General features: G+C 28.0%; 1 protein-coding gene across 1 annotated transcript in view; it reads right to left on the bottom strand.

The window, feature by feature from the left end:
- Window positions 1-19,891, bottom strand: part of LOC113559169 (serine protease lint) — a 44,879-nt gene that overhangs the window by 13,053 nt on the left and 11,935 nt on the right. The window contains exon 2 of the mRNA XM_026964797.1: window positions 706-867. Within this exon, the coding sequence (XP_026820598.1) occupies window positions 706-853 (148 nt within the window). The 5' untranslated portion in view covers window positions 854-867. The remainder of the gene's footprint in view (window positions 1-705; window positions 868-19,891) is intronic.

Raw genomic sequence — 19,891 nt, 5'->3', positions numbered from 1 at the left:
GTTTTATTCTATACTTAGAAAACGCAATACCTGTAGGTGTTGTTCTAGGCTTACAAACATAGATATAACATAGCAAATTAACATTTAGTATAACCAATTTTCTATTGTTAATCTTATTTATCCACGATCAAACTGAAAATTAAAAACATTATCTGTGTTCTTTTGTTGGCTTTATATGTATATATTTTAATTTTTAAATGATACGAGCCACGTTTATTAAAAATAAAAATATTGAAAACATATGCTGATATGGTGTTTGCCGTAGTTTGTGATACATAAAATATATTTATTTAAAAATATTGACAAAATGACTTATTTATAACATTATATAACACACGAATACAATATTTGTGATCCACCCTTAAGTGGTATATGTATTTCGCTTATAATAGGAAGGTAATTGTGTAGTAATGTAGTTAAGTACTACTAACCAGTGGCGGGCGCAGAAAAAAACACGTAAAGTATGTATAACTATCGGATTTAATTCGTCCTATAACTTATAATCGATACTATCAAGTATCAATAACGGAGTTTAAGATAAGAGAAAAAGAAAAAGATTGTGTATAAATCATAAGAAGCTTTGTAAAATCATTGATTTTAAATCAATGAAAATCGGTAAAAAGTTGTTTCCGTTTTTATTTAACACTGCGTACACCATAAACTAGTTAACGCCGGTAACGGATATATAATTTAGTGTACACGTACTCTGATAGAAAGAGGATGACTGAAACGATGAAGACGACAACGGTTCTTTGTTGTAGACGACGTTAAATGCCAAAGTGTTGGACAGCAACATGACGGTCAGCCAACAGTACGACAGTAGCCGAAGAGCGGTCAAGCGATCCTGGGACATGCTGAGGTATCATTCTGCAACACATTTTCCAAACGTTAAATAATATACAATTGTCGAATATCATATAACATTATTAAGGTAATTATAGGTATATCTGAAGCTGTTTTAAATCATTAGACCTGCACCAATCACTCGGTCGGGTACACTTCATCAAACTTAAAATATTTTCATACATCGATTCTATCTCGTTAGGATATCGTTTTTAATTTCTCTAATTACCAATAAGGCTGTGACTTCCTAATTAAAAAAAAAAAAATTGTCTTCTATTTTCAAAGATAACTTTTAAAAACAATCGCCCGACTATATCGTTACAGAGTATAATATTTTATTGTCTGTAATATTATAATATTATTATAATAATGTTCTTCAATAATAATAATATTAATAAATTTTCTACGGCACATGCCCAGCTATAATAATAATAATAATATAGTATGTGCACAAATCATGTGCGTAAAACGTTCGCGATCCCGGAATTTGAAATCGAGGCGTGCAGAAAAACCCGCGGATATCGTAAAATATATATCATTAAAGATAATAATACCGTGATATGAATTCTAAGCATTAAGTATAGTATCATACCTGTGATATATTACATTCGTTACAGTATTTCAAAACGTATATAATATATATAGACGTCTTAATTTATTTTTAACGTCTCGCGGCCGTACATAGATCCACCGCAGACCGCAGTATAATGTGTACATTTCAATCGTTGAAAGTCTGTATCGTACTTACATCGCGGGTGTGTTCGGTGTACGCAAACACGCTGCAATACGCGTAGGTATACTGTCTATACAATAACACGCAAACACTGTACACAGAGGCGTGTACCAACGTTGGTAGTTATATTGTTTTAACAACGTCCAAAAGAAATTGCGGCACCCTTTCGTGAAACACAAACAGAACCGAGCGCGTGATTCCCAAAGATCGAGAATTTATCATAGTTCAAACACGCACGACCCGTTAAAATTTCGATAATAGTAAATACCTATACGGCCTATATGGGAATGATGGATTGACGACCACCATATAATCTTAGGTAGCGTAACCTCGGCGAAGACCATGTAATACACCTTAACAGGGCGGGGACATCACGTAGCCGGATCTAAGAGATTTCACGACCGGAACAGATAAAAGAATGTCGAACAAACAAGAAAAACATTTGAAATTGTATTAAACATTCCATTTATTTATTAAACACACACATATTATTACAGTTAAAAATATCGACGTAACATTATTGTTATCATTGTTACAAATTTACTACCATGGTCCATGGCTGTAAATAGTGCTATCTACAGCTATTGTTCTATGCCAGTACTGTGGTTATAATTTACATGGGTTAATAAGCAAATGGGTATAGTGTACTAACCGCAATTATTAATCGCTGTTATTATCGCAATTTTACGCCGTACGCCTATAATTGATAAATTATAACGGTAATAAGCTAATAATTATAAAATACAACGATTGCGTTCGTTTGTACGACACGTTAAATTATTAAAATAAATAGCAAATTAAGCATTATTTGATTAGAAAAAACATATACACTTGAATACCATAATATTATTATGCCTAAAAGATGTTCATATCACTTTTAGTGAAACTTCAAAAATTATTTTATTGGTGAAAACTTGAACTCATATGTAAGTATTAAGTGGTTTTCTTTATTTTTTTTTTACTGCATTTGTCTTCTATAGACTTTGTGCATAACTTAATGATTTTCACGGGTAATATAAGCTATCTAATATTTTATTATCTTTTAGTTTTGAAATTATTTTTTACTATGTATAATTATATGATCTATGGAATCAATTAGAATCGGAAGAATTTCCAAAGAAATATCTATTTTTGTATGACCCGATAGAAAAGAGGATAGGCTAACAGCAATAAAAATATACATAATAACATAAAATATTATTTGAATTTAATCAAATTTTCGGAATTTTTATATTTATTTATAAGGACCATATTATTTTCATATAGGTAATTAGATTTTCATAAATGTGAAGTTTAGGTTACACGCCCTCCCTACACTCTAAATATTAAGACTTAACTGTGTCAATGATGGTTACTAAATAAAATATATCTATTGGTTTTATCGATGACAGATATTTCCTAATTCAATATTAATTGAAAGGGATACAACCATAATTTATTGTGTTTACGTAAATGTAGTACTACAGAGTAATACAATAAGCAAAATATAAGACATAAATTAAATATCAATGTGTGTTTTCGTTTTATTTTCTCTCGTAATAAGTTTGAAAATTTGTAATTGTTTTTATAATGTTGTTTTAGGCATTTTTAATTTCTTAATCAGTTCAAGGAACCTAAATTTCTCTTATTACTAAATTGTTTGGTACATTGAATTTATTTTTTCGATAAGAAGTATACTATAAATTATAATAGTATAATGGATTTGTGTTTGCGGCAGTTTTCGTCTATTGTCGACGCGCTGGTTTGCACCGTGTGTAAATTATTACCAGTAGAAATGTAGGCACTTGCATATTATATAGTAGCGAGTTATCGTCGCTCGTCATTAATTCCGGGGTATTTATTATAACTACCGATTTTATTGCAGACGCGTAATATTTTAACAGCCCTAACTATTGTCACGGTTGTGTAGCGTAAAATCGAAGAGACACAATCAAACCGTGTGACTAATCGCAATAATAAGCTCAAAAACGCTCGTCTCAGACGATATTGTGTTGCGTACACGTCGATCGTTTACAATTATTCCCATTATCCGGGATCCGATGGATTAGTACGTCAATTGGAATTCGGAATGTATACTTATAAAACGACGTAGAAAATGTGCTAATAACAATCGCAATGTACGGTGTTCGCGAAAAGAGATCTTCGCATACGCGTATGTGACAGGAAGGTACGTGAGACCGAGACCGTCTCGTTTCACAGTTTTATTTTAATATTTTTATGTACTTGCAATAAAGTTCGCAGATACTATATAGATGAAAAATCGACCATGATGTGTACTAGGATTGATAAATATCCCTGGATCAATTTTTGAATTAGATCTGAAAGCTAAGTATTATATGGGTAATTATAGCGTTTTGTGATAGAAAAAGAATCGCTTATCGACAATAAGTATTCATTTTTATTCACATAACAATAATTCTAATCATTTTATAGTTAAATGTTTTTCACAATAAAGTTACAATTAAGCTCCAAAATTGTATTTGAAAAAAAAATCGAATACATTTTAGAATAATTGTATTTTACAACACCCACTCAAGGAATAACTAAAAGATAGGTGATAAGTATACACCAAATATTCATACTACGTATCTTGATTACAACCATTATAATAGAAATAAATTTAAATAACCTTATTTGTTAAGAATACTTTTAAAATGTATTTCAATCGGATATTTAAATACTTGAATAGCAATTTATATTTAAATATATTTTATAATAAGTATTTAAAAACATTTAAAAAATAATTTTTTTTTTCTATTTGGTATGAACAATATATACAGTTTAGTACAAAAAAAAAATAATTTAAATATTATTAATTACTAACTTATGTAAAAAGCTCTTGAGAACCGACATTTATCAATATAATGTTTTTCAAAGTATATAATATTACTTATTTGATAATTTTTTTCACATTAAATGGAGATAAAGTTAAGAAATTTAGTATAAATCAGGATTTATTAATTGTCACCTTGGTTTTTATCTTCAATATTTTCTATTTAAGTATAAAATCATGAAGTAAGCGTTTAAAAATTAAACACTTAACAACTGTGATAACAACATAGGCGTATAATATGCAAAAAAACAGTAAATAGTACTAATTAACATTGAATACTATTATGCTATAGCGTTTAAACTAAATTGCTAGTCTTCAACCACTTTGTAATAGTAAATCGGGAACCAATCATTATTAATTCTATTTAATCGGATACGATTCATGTATGATTATTAAAACCGACCTTCCGCAAATTAATCGATCATTAGTATATAGGTAGATACATAACAAAAACAAATAACTCGTTGTTCAGACCGTATCTATTACTGTTGTTTTAATTTCACATACCGGAGATTATGTTTTTCATTATTATATAAGAAGTTGTGTTACGCGAGATCCGCGAATAATGCCGTTTTGAAAATTAATTTAATTCGCTTGACCTCCGCTGATTCGAAATTGTACTTCTCTATACGATAAACTAATTCATAACTAAAAAAATACACGATGTTGAACATGAGCTACCTATTAATTTAATTTTTAAACTAGGACACTATCGATAACACGACGTGCAATTATTATTGAATAGATAATTATGTGTAAAATATACTTTGCTAAGATACAATTTTTTTCTTATACCAACTCTTCTGAGAAACATTATCAATCTAGATAACACGGTCAGAAATCGAAATAGATGTTTTTAATTATAGTTAAAGTTTTATACATTTTATACTTCATTAATTCAAGTCATTAAGTATTATACGATCTATTGACTTAATCAATGTCTTAGTTATTATTGCGTTATAACTGTAACTGCATCGTGTACTGCAATTTCTATTGTAGGTAAGCCTTAATTTTTACATAATTATTGGTGAAATTGATCAAAGATCGATTATAAAAACCATTACATTGCAAAAACAATTCTATAAAATTTTCAGAAAATTCCCGATGATTGTTAGTAGTTTTTTAATTCATTTTTAAAGCAATTATTATTGAGAAAATTGTAAATAACCATGTCAAAGTAATGTTCAATCTTGTTTTCTAATACATCAAAGTGCTAAATGATATTTTTGAACATTATTTTTACCCTAAAAAGTGTTCGCAGTAAAAGATAATAATAATTATGAAAAAAAAAACACAATTGTAAAACAAATACATATTTTAATGGTGTTCAGAGTCTAAGAGTCTAGACTCGAGACATTACAATCAAATTCATACAAAAATTATTATTGCGTGAATTGTTTTAAAAACTCATCGAATTTCTACTGACCTAAATCGTTTATTATGAATACGATACAGGTATCCTATTATTTTTAAAAAGCATTGAAAAAACCTGCTAAAATCATGAAATTGTACGCATAACCAGTTTTTGATAAAATGTATTTTTTTTTATGTTGTAATTACAAATATTATAACCATAGAGACTTGAAATTTCACCAAATATTTATATTACCGTTTCAGACATAATATTATTTTTCAAATATTATAGTTCTTTCTGAGCTTTATATAAACATTTTTTTCTTTCTATTTATATTGATAAAAAATTGCACGTTGTGTCAATAACAAAATTTTGGTATATTATATCATAAGTTTACTCATTTTAAGGTATTTATAGTTTATACCACGAACATATTTAAAACATAACGCAACATTAACATAAACGCACCTAGACGGCATTGACTTATAATTTAAGTACAATAATAAATTATATAATATTATAACAATTAATTGGTAATATAATAATAATAAGGTATTTGACCAATAATTAGTTCAACTATACCATTTTATTAGTATAAAAATAAATTACTTACGGTAAAATACAAATAAATTCTAAAATAAAGATTTGACATACCGTCTCCGCTCAAAATCGTTTTTCGTGTGCATTTATTTATCACTGAAGTCAAATTGAACACGTCGTCCATTAGTGACCTACTCAACAACGAAGCAAACTCGAAACCTACTATATAGCAAACTTATTAATGACACCCTTGTCATGCATTAATTTTCAATTTCGAAACTAACTTGTTTTTGGAAGTAGGTACTTGAATGTACCGGATTTCTAGTGTCATACTAATAATGTACTAATAAAAAGATGCTTTACTATAACAATTATGATTAGGAAAACGTTTCGTTAACAAAAATAATGAAACAAAAACAGAAAAATATGTAGGTACTATTCAATATCATATTTTAAATTTAATAATAACCAACAAAATTAAAACTATGAAAACAATATAATGAAATAAAATAAACTATGATATGATATAATAGGTATTTCTAAGAAACACCAAATTATATAATAAAATAAAAAAAAACTAATTTGAGAAAAATTGTACATAAATAATAAACCTTCTTAGCTAGAGTTTATTTTAAAATAAAAAAAATAATTTAAAAAATTTAAATATAATAACTACCATTTTTAAAATGAATCATACCTCTCCTCTAAGACTTTTAAAGTCAAAGTAATAACTTGTATCATATTAGTATCGGGTCTTTGACGTATAAATTTAAACTTTGCAAGTCCATTTCATTTTTATAAACTCTATGAAGTAAGTCTCGAATCGATAAAATCAGGTATAACTACTAACGTCCAAACTTTGTCGGAGGCCGCACATCTTGACATACACATGATTTAGGTATGTTGACAAATTAATGATATTAGAAAATTTATTTTTTGTTCTTAATTTAATGATATAATATAATTTTATTATAATATGAATCAATTACTGCAAGGTTGGACAAGACTGAATGAATTTAAGTTATTATGACCCAATATTTTTTACGTTCCATGTATACTGTGCGCGTGTGTGGACTAATATGTGGTCCGTACACGCACTACATCCCACCGATGATATGTTTTCGGATAAGTATATGTGTATCTACAAGTTATTATAACCATCCGTTTGGTGGACACGGAATTTCGTTAAAATCGGCGTAGCCGATGAATCGCCAACGACAATATAACTGTAATAATTCTCGATTGCTGACTCACGTGCAGATCGGTGTGATTTCTTTGTGGAACATTCCTGCAGATGAAGTTGTGTAACACAATATAGGTGTACGTATTAAACATTAATATGTACCTATATAACAATATCATATACGCTTGTGTAAATATTCGCACTATATGTACATAATATGACATTGTACATTATAATATATAATATATAGCTATAATAATATTAGAATATTCGTAAAAATTTGCACTCATGTAATATTGTGATAAACTATGTTTAAAAAAAATAATCGTAAACCGAAGCAGTATCTACTACCTATTGCTAAAGACTGTATACCACCCAAAATTCTAAATCTATAGGACCTAATTTATAAGACATTTTTCGAAATGTTAGTTGAATGCAATCTGAATATAATAGTAAGTACTTTGATATTTGAATATTTCTATTATTTCTTTTCGTTCTTGTGTATATCAGTGAACTATTCAACTATATCGATACTAACTTTTGATTTTTAAATCGTTACCAATATTTTAAATTGCATAGTCTGATGTAGAGTATGGATTTTCTTTTAATAAGAATTTCAAGTTTCAATGTCTTGCAAATTTTTCTTGTTGGTTAAAATCTATGATTATAGTATACATTATGATGAATATATAATATTATAGGCTAGTGAAAAACCTTTAAATTAACCTATTAAAATTCAATTTTATCAATACAACCGTTATAATCTGGTTCGTGAAACATTTTAGTTTTGTTAAACGCCATTGTTAAAATTTTCTCAGCGTACTTACTTATCTATTTTATTATATTATTGTGAGTATTGTCATCGAACAAGGACGAATCTTAACAGTGACATTATGTAATATATAATTATTTACCTCTTTTATATTAAGACCGTCTCGACTTTTCAATTTCTTATGAATCGTTTAAATATTTCAATTTTCCTAACAGAGAATACGTCACATCGAAAATCCGTTAAATTCCTAATCGCACAATACGTTATACGTAATACAGTTAATAATAGCATCCTAATGTGTGCGAACGATATAATCGAATTATGACAACAAATATAATAGTTTTTAAAGACGCGCCGATCTGTTCACCGTGATAATATTAAAAACATTAGCCTCGGCGGTTTATATTTTCTACGAGAATACGCTTAGAAGATACATCTGCCAATCGTACATAATATAAATCGAATTTTGGTTTTAACCTAACCAAACGGAAAATCGGTAAGACCATTAGAACATTAAAAACAATTATAAAAAAATAAAAATATCGTATGGATAATCAATATTGTCACGGTGTTCGTGTTTAAATAAATACGCAAATCATTTATAAGAAACGTATCGGCAATAAACCCAGCTAGATCGTTATCAATAATCTTTTGTGTAAAAACAAATGGTTATAATTTATAATATAAAATTATACTGTTATTATTGAAGTATTTTTTTCCAGGTTCCACGATTCATCACACTGTATCTTCTACAGTTGTTTTACAGCACCAGCACCGTCCATGCATCCTTCCATTATTAATACTGATCTATAATACATTGTAAACTCTATAATGTACACCTTCGAAAGTTCGTTTTTTCAAATATTATTATTATTGTTGTTAAGTCAAGACGACTTACTCATTATAAAAATTAAATTAAATTGACACTTTATTATTTTCGTAACTACATTTTGAATAGCATTGGAATACGGTTTCAATTAGAAGGTAGATAATATAAAATCAAAACCATAAAATTCCAATCCATGTTTGCCACCGTATGATCACCAAAATACGTGTAGTTATTATAAATAAAATAACTATAAAGTCATAGCGAGTGGATTTACATAATATTTCATTTTGTGATTTTACATTATTTCACATTCACCTATATAATATATAACATGTACCATGACGGTTTGAAAAAAATTAATTCTCCATTATTGTACTATACGTTTGCTACGTAAAAAATTGGAATTCTATCGTAACGCGGTCGTACGGGTTTAACTCCGTCTAGACGTGATGTACACGAATAGTCTCCCAAATTTAAGTAGGTAAATTTTTTTACTCGTATTTCCTTTCATGATATCATACTCATATTATAAATTAATAGTTTGATACATTTTAACATGTTTTATCTATTATCCAGCTGTTGGCTTTCACAATACGTAGTACGTACGATTGTACAAATGAAAACTATGAAAACTATAATACAAATTTTTTATTAATTTACTTATGAGTAAGATATAGTTCAGAGTTTTATTATATAATATTATTTATTAAAGTATTTTTGACTGATATTCCATTTATGCAAATGTTGCCAATAAATGTAGACTTTTGAGAAGTAGATTTCTAATAAATAAATTTTTTATACAAAGGCAAGTATATATATCGTAATCAATTTGAGTAGCTCTTAAAAAATATATATATGAACACTTTGAAGGCTAGATTAAATCCAGATTACGACGACTCGTGGTGATGCGATTATATGTAATAAGTTTCTGATTCAAATTGATACCCGGTTTGATTGTTTGCCCAGGTGAATTACTATAGTCTATACAAATGTCATCTTGTTATTATATATTTACCTAAATATACATGCCTATACCATAAAACAACCTGGTAAATACCTATGTATTATACACATTACACATTATATTATACATATATGTAGATGGTTGTACCTATTACGCGTATATAGTATGCACTGTATTTAATATGTAACTCACCAGTCATCAACGATAACAGGTACCTGGTACCTATATGGAAAAAATGAAAACAGCTTCGTAACGATATACCTCATATTATAATTTACGCAACAGCTGGGAGACACAGCAAAATTATCAAATCTTCGTAAATTGTACGGTTATATTATTTATTTATTTATCATAATTTATTAATAACGCACTCGGTGGACAATTATTGATCGATACATACATATTTATAAATACTTAACATTTTTTAATCGCGTGTTTTTATCATGGTTGAATTGAAAATGGTAGATTTATATGTTACCGACAAAGTATTAAACCTAACAAAGTATAGATATCCTGGCATTCTAAAAAATACCAAAAATTAACAGGAGAATAATACATTACTAAGAAATAAGAATTATATAGATTACCAAGCTTTAAACAGAAAATTTACAGAAATTATATAGGTACAATTATTATATATCACTAAATTAGTAAATTAGTGTATTTTTGAAAAATCTACTTGACGATTATCTTAACACGTAGACAGTAGACACACGTCGTTCAATGTATTATGTTATTATTAGGTCATGAAATTTTATTTTTCGTATCTGCATAGAAAAATGCAATATGCCTACGTCTTTATTTTGTTTACACTCTTAGAGTGTTTGTCATTGTGTTAATAGTATTAATATAAATAACAGAACGTGTTTATACTAAATTAAGTATAAAAGTCAAAAATTCAATTTTTGAAATCAAGTGAACTTGATTAGTTTCTAGTCGAACCGGATAAAAAATATAAATTTATACTAGCATACCATTTCATCATTACTAAATTTATAATTCTTATACTACTTGAATATAAACGAATTACGAATACACGCAGTAGCCTACAACCCTATAGAATATAGATATTTGTATGCTTAGAGGAGCTCCATTGATCTTACAGACTGATAACAGGTACGAATATTCAAATGAAATTGTTTCAAATTTAAAATACTTAAAATTGTTCACAGTAAGCCAAGCTATAGTTAAAACTAAGGTATAATGTCGAAAAAAACAAACCAAGACGCTGAAATGATTTTAACTGTTATTATTATATAGAGGTGAACACAAAATAATACATGATATAATTATTAAACCATATTATTATTTGCTCAGGTAATATTAATTGTTGAAGGGTATAATCGTTTAGGGACTAAGAAAGATTATTTTAAGTCTCTAAACTTTAAATCTCAATTCATTATACGGTAAACAATTTTAACAATGATTAACGATTAAAACGAAATTCCAATAGAAAATACATTTGCTTTATGAACAATAGCAAGCCAATACGTAGACTACGTTTTTCAATGGACAATGTTTTGTAAATGTAAATGCAAGTCTATCTTTGATCTAATTTAGAATAACATTAAAATGTAAAACATTACCAAATAGTTAGGTATATAAAATATGTTAGCAATACTTTTTTCGAGTAACATATTATGATTATTTATTAACAATAATTAAAAATTAGTATCAACTTTAGAAAATCAGTCGATATTCTACGTCGAAGGGCCTAATATTTTTTTTATTTCAAATACGTATTTTAAATTTGATCACTTATATTCAAGAACTTAACTAGACAGCTTATTGTATATTAATCTAAGTTTATGGTCCCTTAATACTTTTTGATCGTTTTATTACTGATAGCCCTTATCAATATTTATTAATACTCAACATCATCGTTGTTGATGTACGCTATGGTCGTTACGTCGGAAATAGCCGTGGCGAGACCGACGAATGACGATCGGCGACGGCTTACAAATCGGTACAATAGTATATTATACTATCTATATAGGTATACATTAGTGCTATTATATTTTACGATGTTGATGTATATATAATAATATACCAACGCATAATTTAGGTACTACACAGACGCAGACGTTATGTTATTATTATTCCGATGGCGATCGCGGTGTTTGGCACACTGACATATTAAAAAACGACATTATAATATAATGTATTCGAATGAAAACCGTACGGGCCGGCACGTATTAGTTACTTACAAATGATACGAAAAGATTTATTTGATGATAATATTATTATTATTATTATTGCAGAATTATATTGTGACTGTTTCTATGAATCATAACATATACCTAATGTGTATAATATTTAAATATGTGTAATACAGTGTTCGTATTATAGCCAACTCCGACAATTTCTTTCTATTTACTACTTTTGATGTGCGATTTAGAAAAATTATAAATTTATTGGGAACATAGGCGTACGCATAGGGCGAGCCGGACGAGCCCCGGCTCAACCGGAATCTTTTTAGGGGCATAGTAAAATTTCAAATTTGTGTATATTATACTTAACTCTATCATTATATTCGTGGAGATCATGAAAATTGTATTTGTCGTAATAGTGAAATAAAATAAAAATATTTATGTACCACTACATAATTTTTATTGATTTATTTATCTGACTAAAACATTGTGCACTAAATGTCAAAATATGTACCTAGTATGACTGAAGACTTCTTCAGTACTAAAGAGTCTATACTCTATAGTATAGACAATGGCCTATCACCTATGGAAAATAAGAAAATTCATTTATAAATTATTACATAATTACACATTTATATATTACCTACTAAGTTTATATGTATTATAGTTAGGTATATATTAATATAATATGTAATTTTATTTTTAACTGAAAAAATATACAAGTACTTATACCTAGCACATTAATTTCTTATGCACATTGCACATACAACTTGATTCTATTTGCATAGGTATATACATAGTATACAATTTTAAATTTACAATTATTACAATTAGAATGTATGTACCTAGTATGTTAATGTATCAAAAAAAATTAGGGGCACTGTTCAAGTATTGGGGCACTAATTTTTCCAGACTCGACCGGAAATAAAAGTCTGCGAACGCCTATGATTGGGAATGCCGAATACAGGTATTATTGAAATGTATATAGCTTTTTCTTTTGTGGTTTACTAGCTGATATGCTGTTAAAATTGATGTTTTCTTAGTTTTTAATACAATATACCTATAGTGACAACCAGTTTTACCAGTTTATACATTTAATTTAGGTAAATATTTTAGAAGCTCAATAATTTATTTCTAATGAGTATTCAATTACTTATGCATTGTTTTACGTTTAGGTTGAAGACAGATAGAGAAATTTACCTAGTACACGGATGAACGTGTAAGACAAATGCAATACAGTCTTATTCAATTGTGGGTATTTGCTACTAGGAATTAATTTGTATGAAAAATATTTAACTATTAGGTATTTAATATAAATTAGTTTTTAAAATATAAATATTAGTATTGACAAGTATAATAAAGTATATTTTATTTTGTCAGCCAAGATTATTATTCTAATATCCCTAGTCCCTATACTCTTTGAATATCTACGCACCCGTTATAAGTAATTTAAATGATTGCAATTATTATGAAAAAAAAAAAGACTCCAGTAATTAAAAATATGAAATAAATGTGTATTTTAATTTTAAAATATTATGGTAAATCATTCGAAATCATTAAAAATGTAATGCTCAGAATCATTCCACGACATTTGAAAACATTCACTTCTCTGAGCTTCAAGCATGGATATATTATGGTATATTTTGTGATACATATCTATAGTGTTTATTAACAGGAAACTAAATTATGATAATATTTTTAACTATAATAAATATTGTTATCGTGTCCATCCTTACCCTGCTGGAGATTTTAAAAATTGATATTTGCAGTTCATTAAAATACTTTCAAAAGTCAAAATTAATACATCTCATTCATCCGTTGAGCCCTTGTGCACGCATTACCATAAAAGTAACAATTTGACTATTTAAGCACTCTAAAGTAATATGATGATATATCGTAGCTCATAAAATGATTCGAAGACATCTTTCATCAAGAACGGCGTTCAACAGACAACAATTCGCGCTGACGGAAAAAATACGTAACACTCTACGTCATCGGTGTGAAGACGACGATGAATACTTAAATCGGTTTTAGATGCATGACATCGTATAATAATAACGATGCGATCCAAACGACGATCGGCCACGATCGCAACTAGGTTCGTCCCGCTGCAATCTCGCCGTGAAAACAATAATAATATTATATTATATAATATATCGTATTATTATGCGGAAGCGGAAGCAGTGGGCTACGACGGAACGCGTATAATCGGAAATTTAATATGTACTCGTCACGAGTCACTCGTCTATTTTCCCAGATCTAACTTAATGAGTGTCACTTGTCACTACTCGCTGCCTCATCGTTATTCGGAAGTCGGTGTGCAGCCGAGTGACACGTGCAGTGTTTATAATGTATTTTATTATCTAGCACGCTGTGAGTAGTAGCACTCAACAGGTTGCGGGGTCGTCTGCGTACAGGAGTAGGTATAATAATATTATGATATAATAGCAATAATAATAAAAACGTACACATCAGCCTCGTCTCGGTAAATTTGTTTAATTGTTATTATTTTTTTTTCTCGCTTTAAATAAATATGCATACAATATACATTATGCGCATATGTCTAATCCGCGAGTATACCATACTGTAAATTAATTTCGTGACTTCTGAAGACAGCAGTACCTACCTACTTACTTTCTATTCGATTAGAATTTAGAATCCGCGCGGTGGTTTCCCTTGTTGACCTCAACACGCGATATTATCGTGGAGTTTCACTTTGTTGGTAATTATTATTCATTGGACCGTTTAGCCTACATGTACAATGCAAATGAACGTTCATCCAGGTCAGTACAGTTCCGGCAGTGAATGTGTTTTAGGCGGTCGACGGCGACGACGACAACGACAGCGTCGGTGACGATGACTACGATTCTTCTCCACCTCCATCCCAAGCTCCTACTACTCTATTATTCGTCCTCCTCCGCCATCACCACCACCACCACCAACACCACCGCTCATACTAACTACTCGTCATCTTCTTCCTCCTCCGCGGATCGTTCTGCATCGCCGTGTTTCGAGAGAATTTAAATCATACCTACGTCGATCATTATTATTTATTATTATATTTTAACAATTTATACCTACATCGAAATATCGCGTATAATAATATAGATGCGCGTTAGACTTTTTTGTATGATATTATAACTTAGGTATAACGTGTAGACATTTTCCGTCCATTGGATTTGTAAAAAATCGTTTTCACTCTGAGATATGGATGTCGTAACAACGAGCGTAACGACAGTAATAAATAATACGAGCGCATCAGAGTAGCGTAGTGACGTATAGTTTGTCACATTATACAGACAAATAATAATGAATTATTCCAGGTACTACACTATATATTATTGTGTTTATCTATAAACGAGTTTTTTATTTCAAATTTTTCTACTGTAATATCGATGTGCATATACATCGTGAAACAGGAAGTCTCTAAATTCTGGTTCAAGGGCTTCGGGACCAACGACCTAGACGTCGTGTTTCGGCCTACGGTCTGTTCCGGAGCGGTGTATGGTCTGCCGCCGTACTATATGTATAAACACATATTATTATTTTTTGATAAAACTATAACAATTTTTATTAATTCGATTTCACCTTTAACACGCTCGCTGTCTATGAAGTTATAATATTAACAATAATAATAATAATAATAATAGATATATATGTATTATGTACAATGTACGTATATAATAATATTATATATATTATAGTATATAGTACCTATATACTTTATACGGTATATCTACGTATTCAATTCCTTACCTTCGGACACAAAAAATAAAATGTATAAATATTTATTATTTATATATTTATTAACAAAATATTATCGTGAACATTCCATCGTATTTGTCCCCTTAAAATTGGAACAATATATAATCACCATCGATGTTCCTATATTATAATATACCTACGTGTACTGTTTTACGATGGTTCTTATCATATTATTGTAAGTAGGTACATCGCTATCATTCCAAGATTTTCAACATTTCCGCCATCGACGGCATTGCTATTACTGACGCGGGATTAAATAATGATCTATAATAATAGTATATATCAAATGCTGTAATGACATGTTTATGAAATATTTTATACTTCGAAAATTTACGCTGAATAATTTTTTTGAAGGTCAATGGTTTGAATCAAATTATTATTACGGGTAAAGACCAGAAGACTTTAATTATCACAGTCGGAATTTATATTGGATATTTAGATTCTCAATTGCAGATGGTCTATTCTTTGGGAAAAATAATTGACCATTTTTTTTTAACAATAGTAGGCAATATAAACTGTGTACAAACCAATTCACGGCCTTACGATTACGAAATAAAGTAATAATTGACTTTAAAACGATACCTATAATGTCTACTGTAATGGAGATATTTGAATTTTTAAATCAATGAAACTTAATTTATTAGAAATGCAATTTTTAAACGTAATTCAAAATACTAAGATAATTTTTTCCTATATTATTCAATTCCCACAATACTTACACGTTAAGTTGTAGTATTTCAGTTCAACGTTAAGCATTCCTAAACTCCCTATTTTAAGTTATTTCTACATTTTAAACAGTACGTATTTTTTTTCTTCATAAATATAAATAATATCTTAAAATTGATATTGACAGAGGTTAAAGTAAAAATGATTTCATCTGTACTAGATTACTTAAATAACTTTCGTTTACCTACTTGCATTTCGTACAAACTACAAGTTTTTATTAATTTATGTTAAATTCCCACAAAAATAATATATCAAATATTTCTCACTATTTCGTTTGTTTTTACCACCACAGCATATTGGCAATATGTATTGTTTTACGTATGAATGAAATATTTTTTTTTTCATAATATTATACATCTAAATTTAATTTAATGGAATAATATAGTTATATTTTTTTATACACTGATATTTGAACATTTTTTGAATTCAAAAACCAATAATACTATATTACTGCTATTGTTCGTTTAAAATATATTAAGAAAAAAACAATTTCAATATTTTCACTGAATTCTAAAAAAATCATAAATTCTACAACTAGGTAAGTAGTTGAATACTCGTAGGTATGTACCTATGTGAGCATTGTGAACAAACGTTATTTCAGTTTGTACAATAGTACCTACATATACCTAATAACGTTTTTAATCACCAGAGTACTGACATTCTTAAATGTGATGATTCATTTCACATTCAAATAATATATTAAAATAGTATATTGTATATAAAGTATAAAATTATATAGCTATATTAAATATCAAATATTAATAAACAATAAAGCAGCATGTGATCAGCTGTATGATACGATCCAAACTGTTCAAGAATGTTTTCAGTAGCCCATTAAAATAAAGCATGGTATTACACAAGTACGTACTTACTTATATTATTTAACGATTTAACGATTTTTAACGATATATCGTTAACGATATAACGTTAAAAATTTATCAGTTTACTTGTTAAATTTTTTTATTTTACATTAAACAGAATAAAATTGTTTATTATAATAGTTAAAAACGAATAAAGATTATTGCCTAGCTGTATAGGTCCTGTATAGAAATGTCAAATCAATCTGTTAAAATTACGAATTATAAATCAAATTATACCTACCTCGACTTATTGTTATTTAAGTATATAAAGAACAAAAAAATATTGTCAATATTCTAAAAAAAGAATGATCATCTATAAATAAATTAAACCTCTTTTTACTAAATTATTAATTTGAAAATGCATTGCGGTTTTTAATTATTATTCTTATTCTTTTCTTTCAATTATTCTGTGACACTAAATTCATGCGTATTGTAAAAAAAAAAGTATATTTCGTGAAATTCAGATCAGTGTCAGAAAATTACTGGCCGGTAAGTAAATCACAACATAATAGAAGAATGATAGGCCATATATGCACGTCATCTATTAAAAGTGTATAGAAAATTCAATAATATAATTACCTACCAGTTTTAGTAATTTGTCGAAAAAATATAACACAATGACCTCAAATCGTAACAATCATTAAGTCATTATAGTTGCATAAGCTTAATAGCTTATTCCTTATAGGTAATACGATAAATGATAATAAATTAGAATCTGAAAAATGTTATTATAATTAATTTATATTAATCAGGTATTATATAAAATGATCATATAGTAAATATAAATCTAATTATATATTTATTTATTTTGTATTATTATAAAATACTTATAAACCACATTAAACAATTTTTACTTTTTAGTTATGATTATCATTCATTTTTTTTAGAAAAATCTCAAATAATGTAATACGAGGGTTCTGAAAATGATTACATACCACCTTAAGAAATAATCAAGAAAAATCAATTAATTTATCATTATAACTAAATATATTATACTAAAATATTTTTTGAAAGTTCATTGGTTTTAATGATAACTTAGAATAATTTTAAGTTTTATTGAAATTTTAATCTAAAAGAGTAAAAAATTGTCGGTCAATTGCTATTTGTATAATATAAAATACGAATCCAGCTGTAGTATGCGCTTAAATATACAATATTTCGTATTTATTTTGCTTTATAAAATTGCACCCTAATCTGGCTGCAACACGTAAATGAATGACAATTACATTTTTGGTTGATTTATATAAAATACCATTTAAGTCATAGCATGATTAAACGCTTATATACTAAAAATATTATCTTTAAGTCAAATACCGTGTCTTATCGTTAAATTTTGTTTCGTGTCGGTGAAGATTGATAGAAATATGCAATTAACTAAAACTATTAACTCTACTCGTCTTTATCGGTGTTTTAAACATAATATATAAATATATGACTTTGAGTTTCTATAGTAAGCCTATTTGTTCGTTTAAAATTATAATTTGCATCAAAACACATAGTTAACTATACCTATTGTAAACTCATAATTACAGCACACTGTCTTACATGAATCCATAAATGTATAATAATCATAATATTTAAAAAATAAATAATTTGATATAATTTAACGACTGATTATACATGAAATTCAGTTCAATGGTGCATTGAGAAATTTTAGTCTACAATTTGTATGGTATGGCAAAGATGACACATACCTATGCCGATGTAAGAATGGAAATATGTATTTCTTTTTGTACTCTACAGATTTCATTTCAAACGATTATATTTCATTGTACACAGAAAAGGGGAAATCGTTCCCATATGTGACAATTTTGATTAGATACTTTCAAATTGGGGACTGGTGTTGACAACACATAAAAAAGTACGAACCGCATTAATATACGTTCATTTATTTTATTTTTTAATGTTTAATATACATTACACATTATTGTAGCACCGGTTTTACTCGTGGCTTATTAATATTTATTAATCCTAAAGCATGACCCATTATTGTTTCTACTGAGTATTATTAACCAGTTTAAAAATTTGATTGTAAGAACAAATCTTATTTTTTTACTTAAAAAATTAATGAAATTACTTATTGGGACAAAACTTACGTTATATATTGTATTATATTCTTAAATTAATTACTTGTCTATAAAAAAAAGTTTTAACGCATTTAATCAAATACATTGTGAAATAAAAAAAATAATTCTATAAAAATATTAATTATACAGGTATACGTTTTAGCCGTTTTTTTTTTTTAAATCAATAACTTTTCATTGAGAAATTGTCACCATATACATATTATTGTCATTCTTTTTGCACCAGTGTCCCTTAAATAAATATGTATGTATTAT

The sequence above is a fragment of the Rhopalosiphum maidis genome, chromosome 3, assembly GCF_003676215.2.
Source record: "Rhopalosiphum maidis isolate BTI-1 chromosome 3, ASM367621v3, whole genome shotgun sequence".
NCBI lineage: Eukaryota > Metazoa > Arthropoda > Insecta > Hemiptera > Aphididae > Rhopalosiphum > Rhopalosiphum maidis.
Note: the sequence above shows the minus strand (reverse complement) of the source record. Positions and strands in the feature narration are given on the sequence as shown.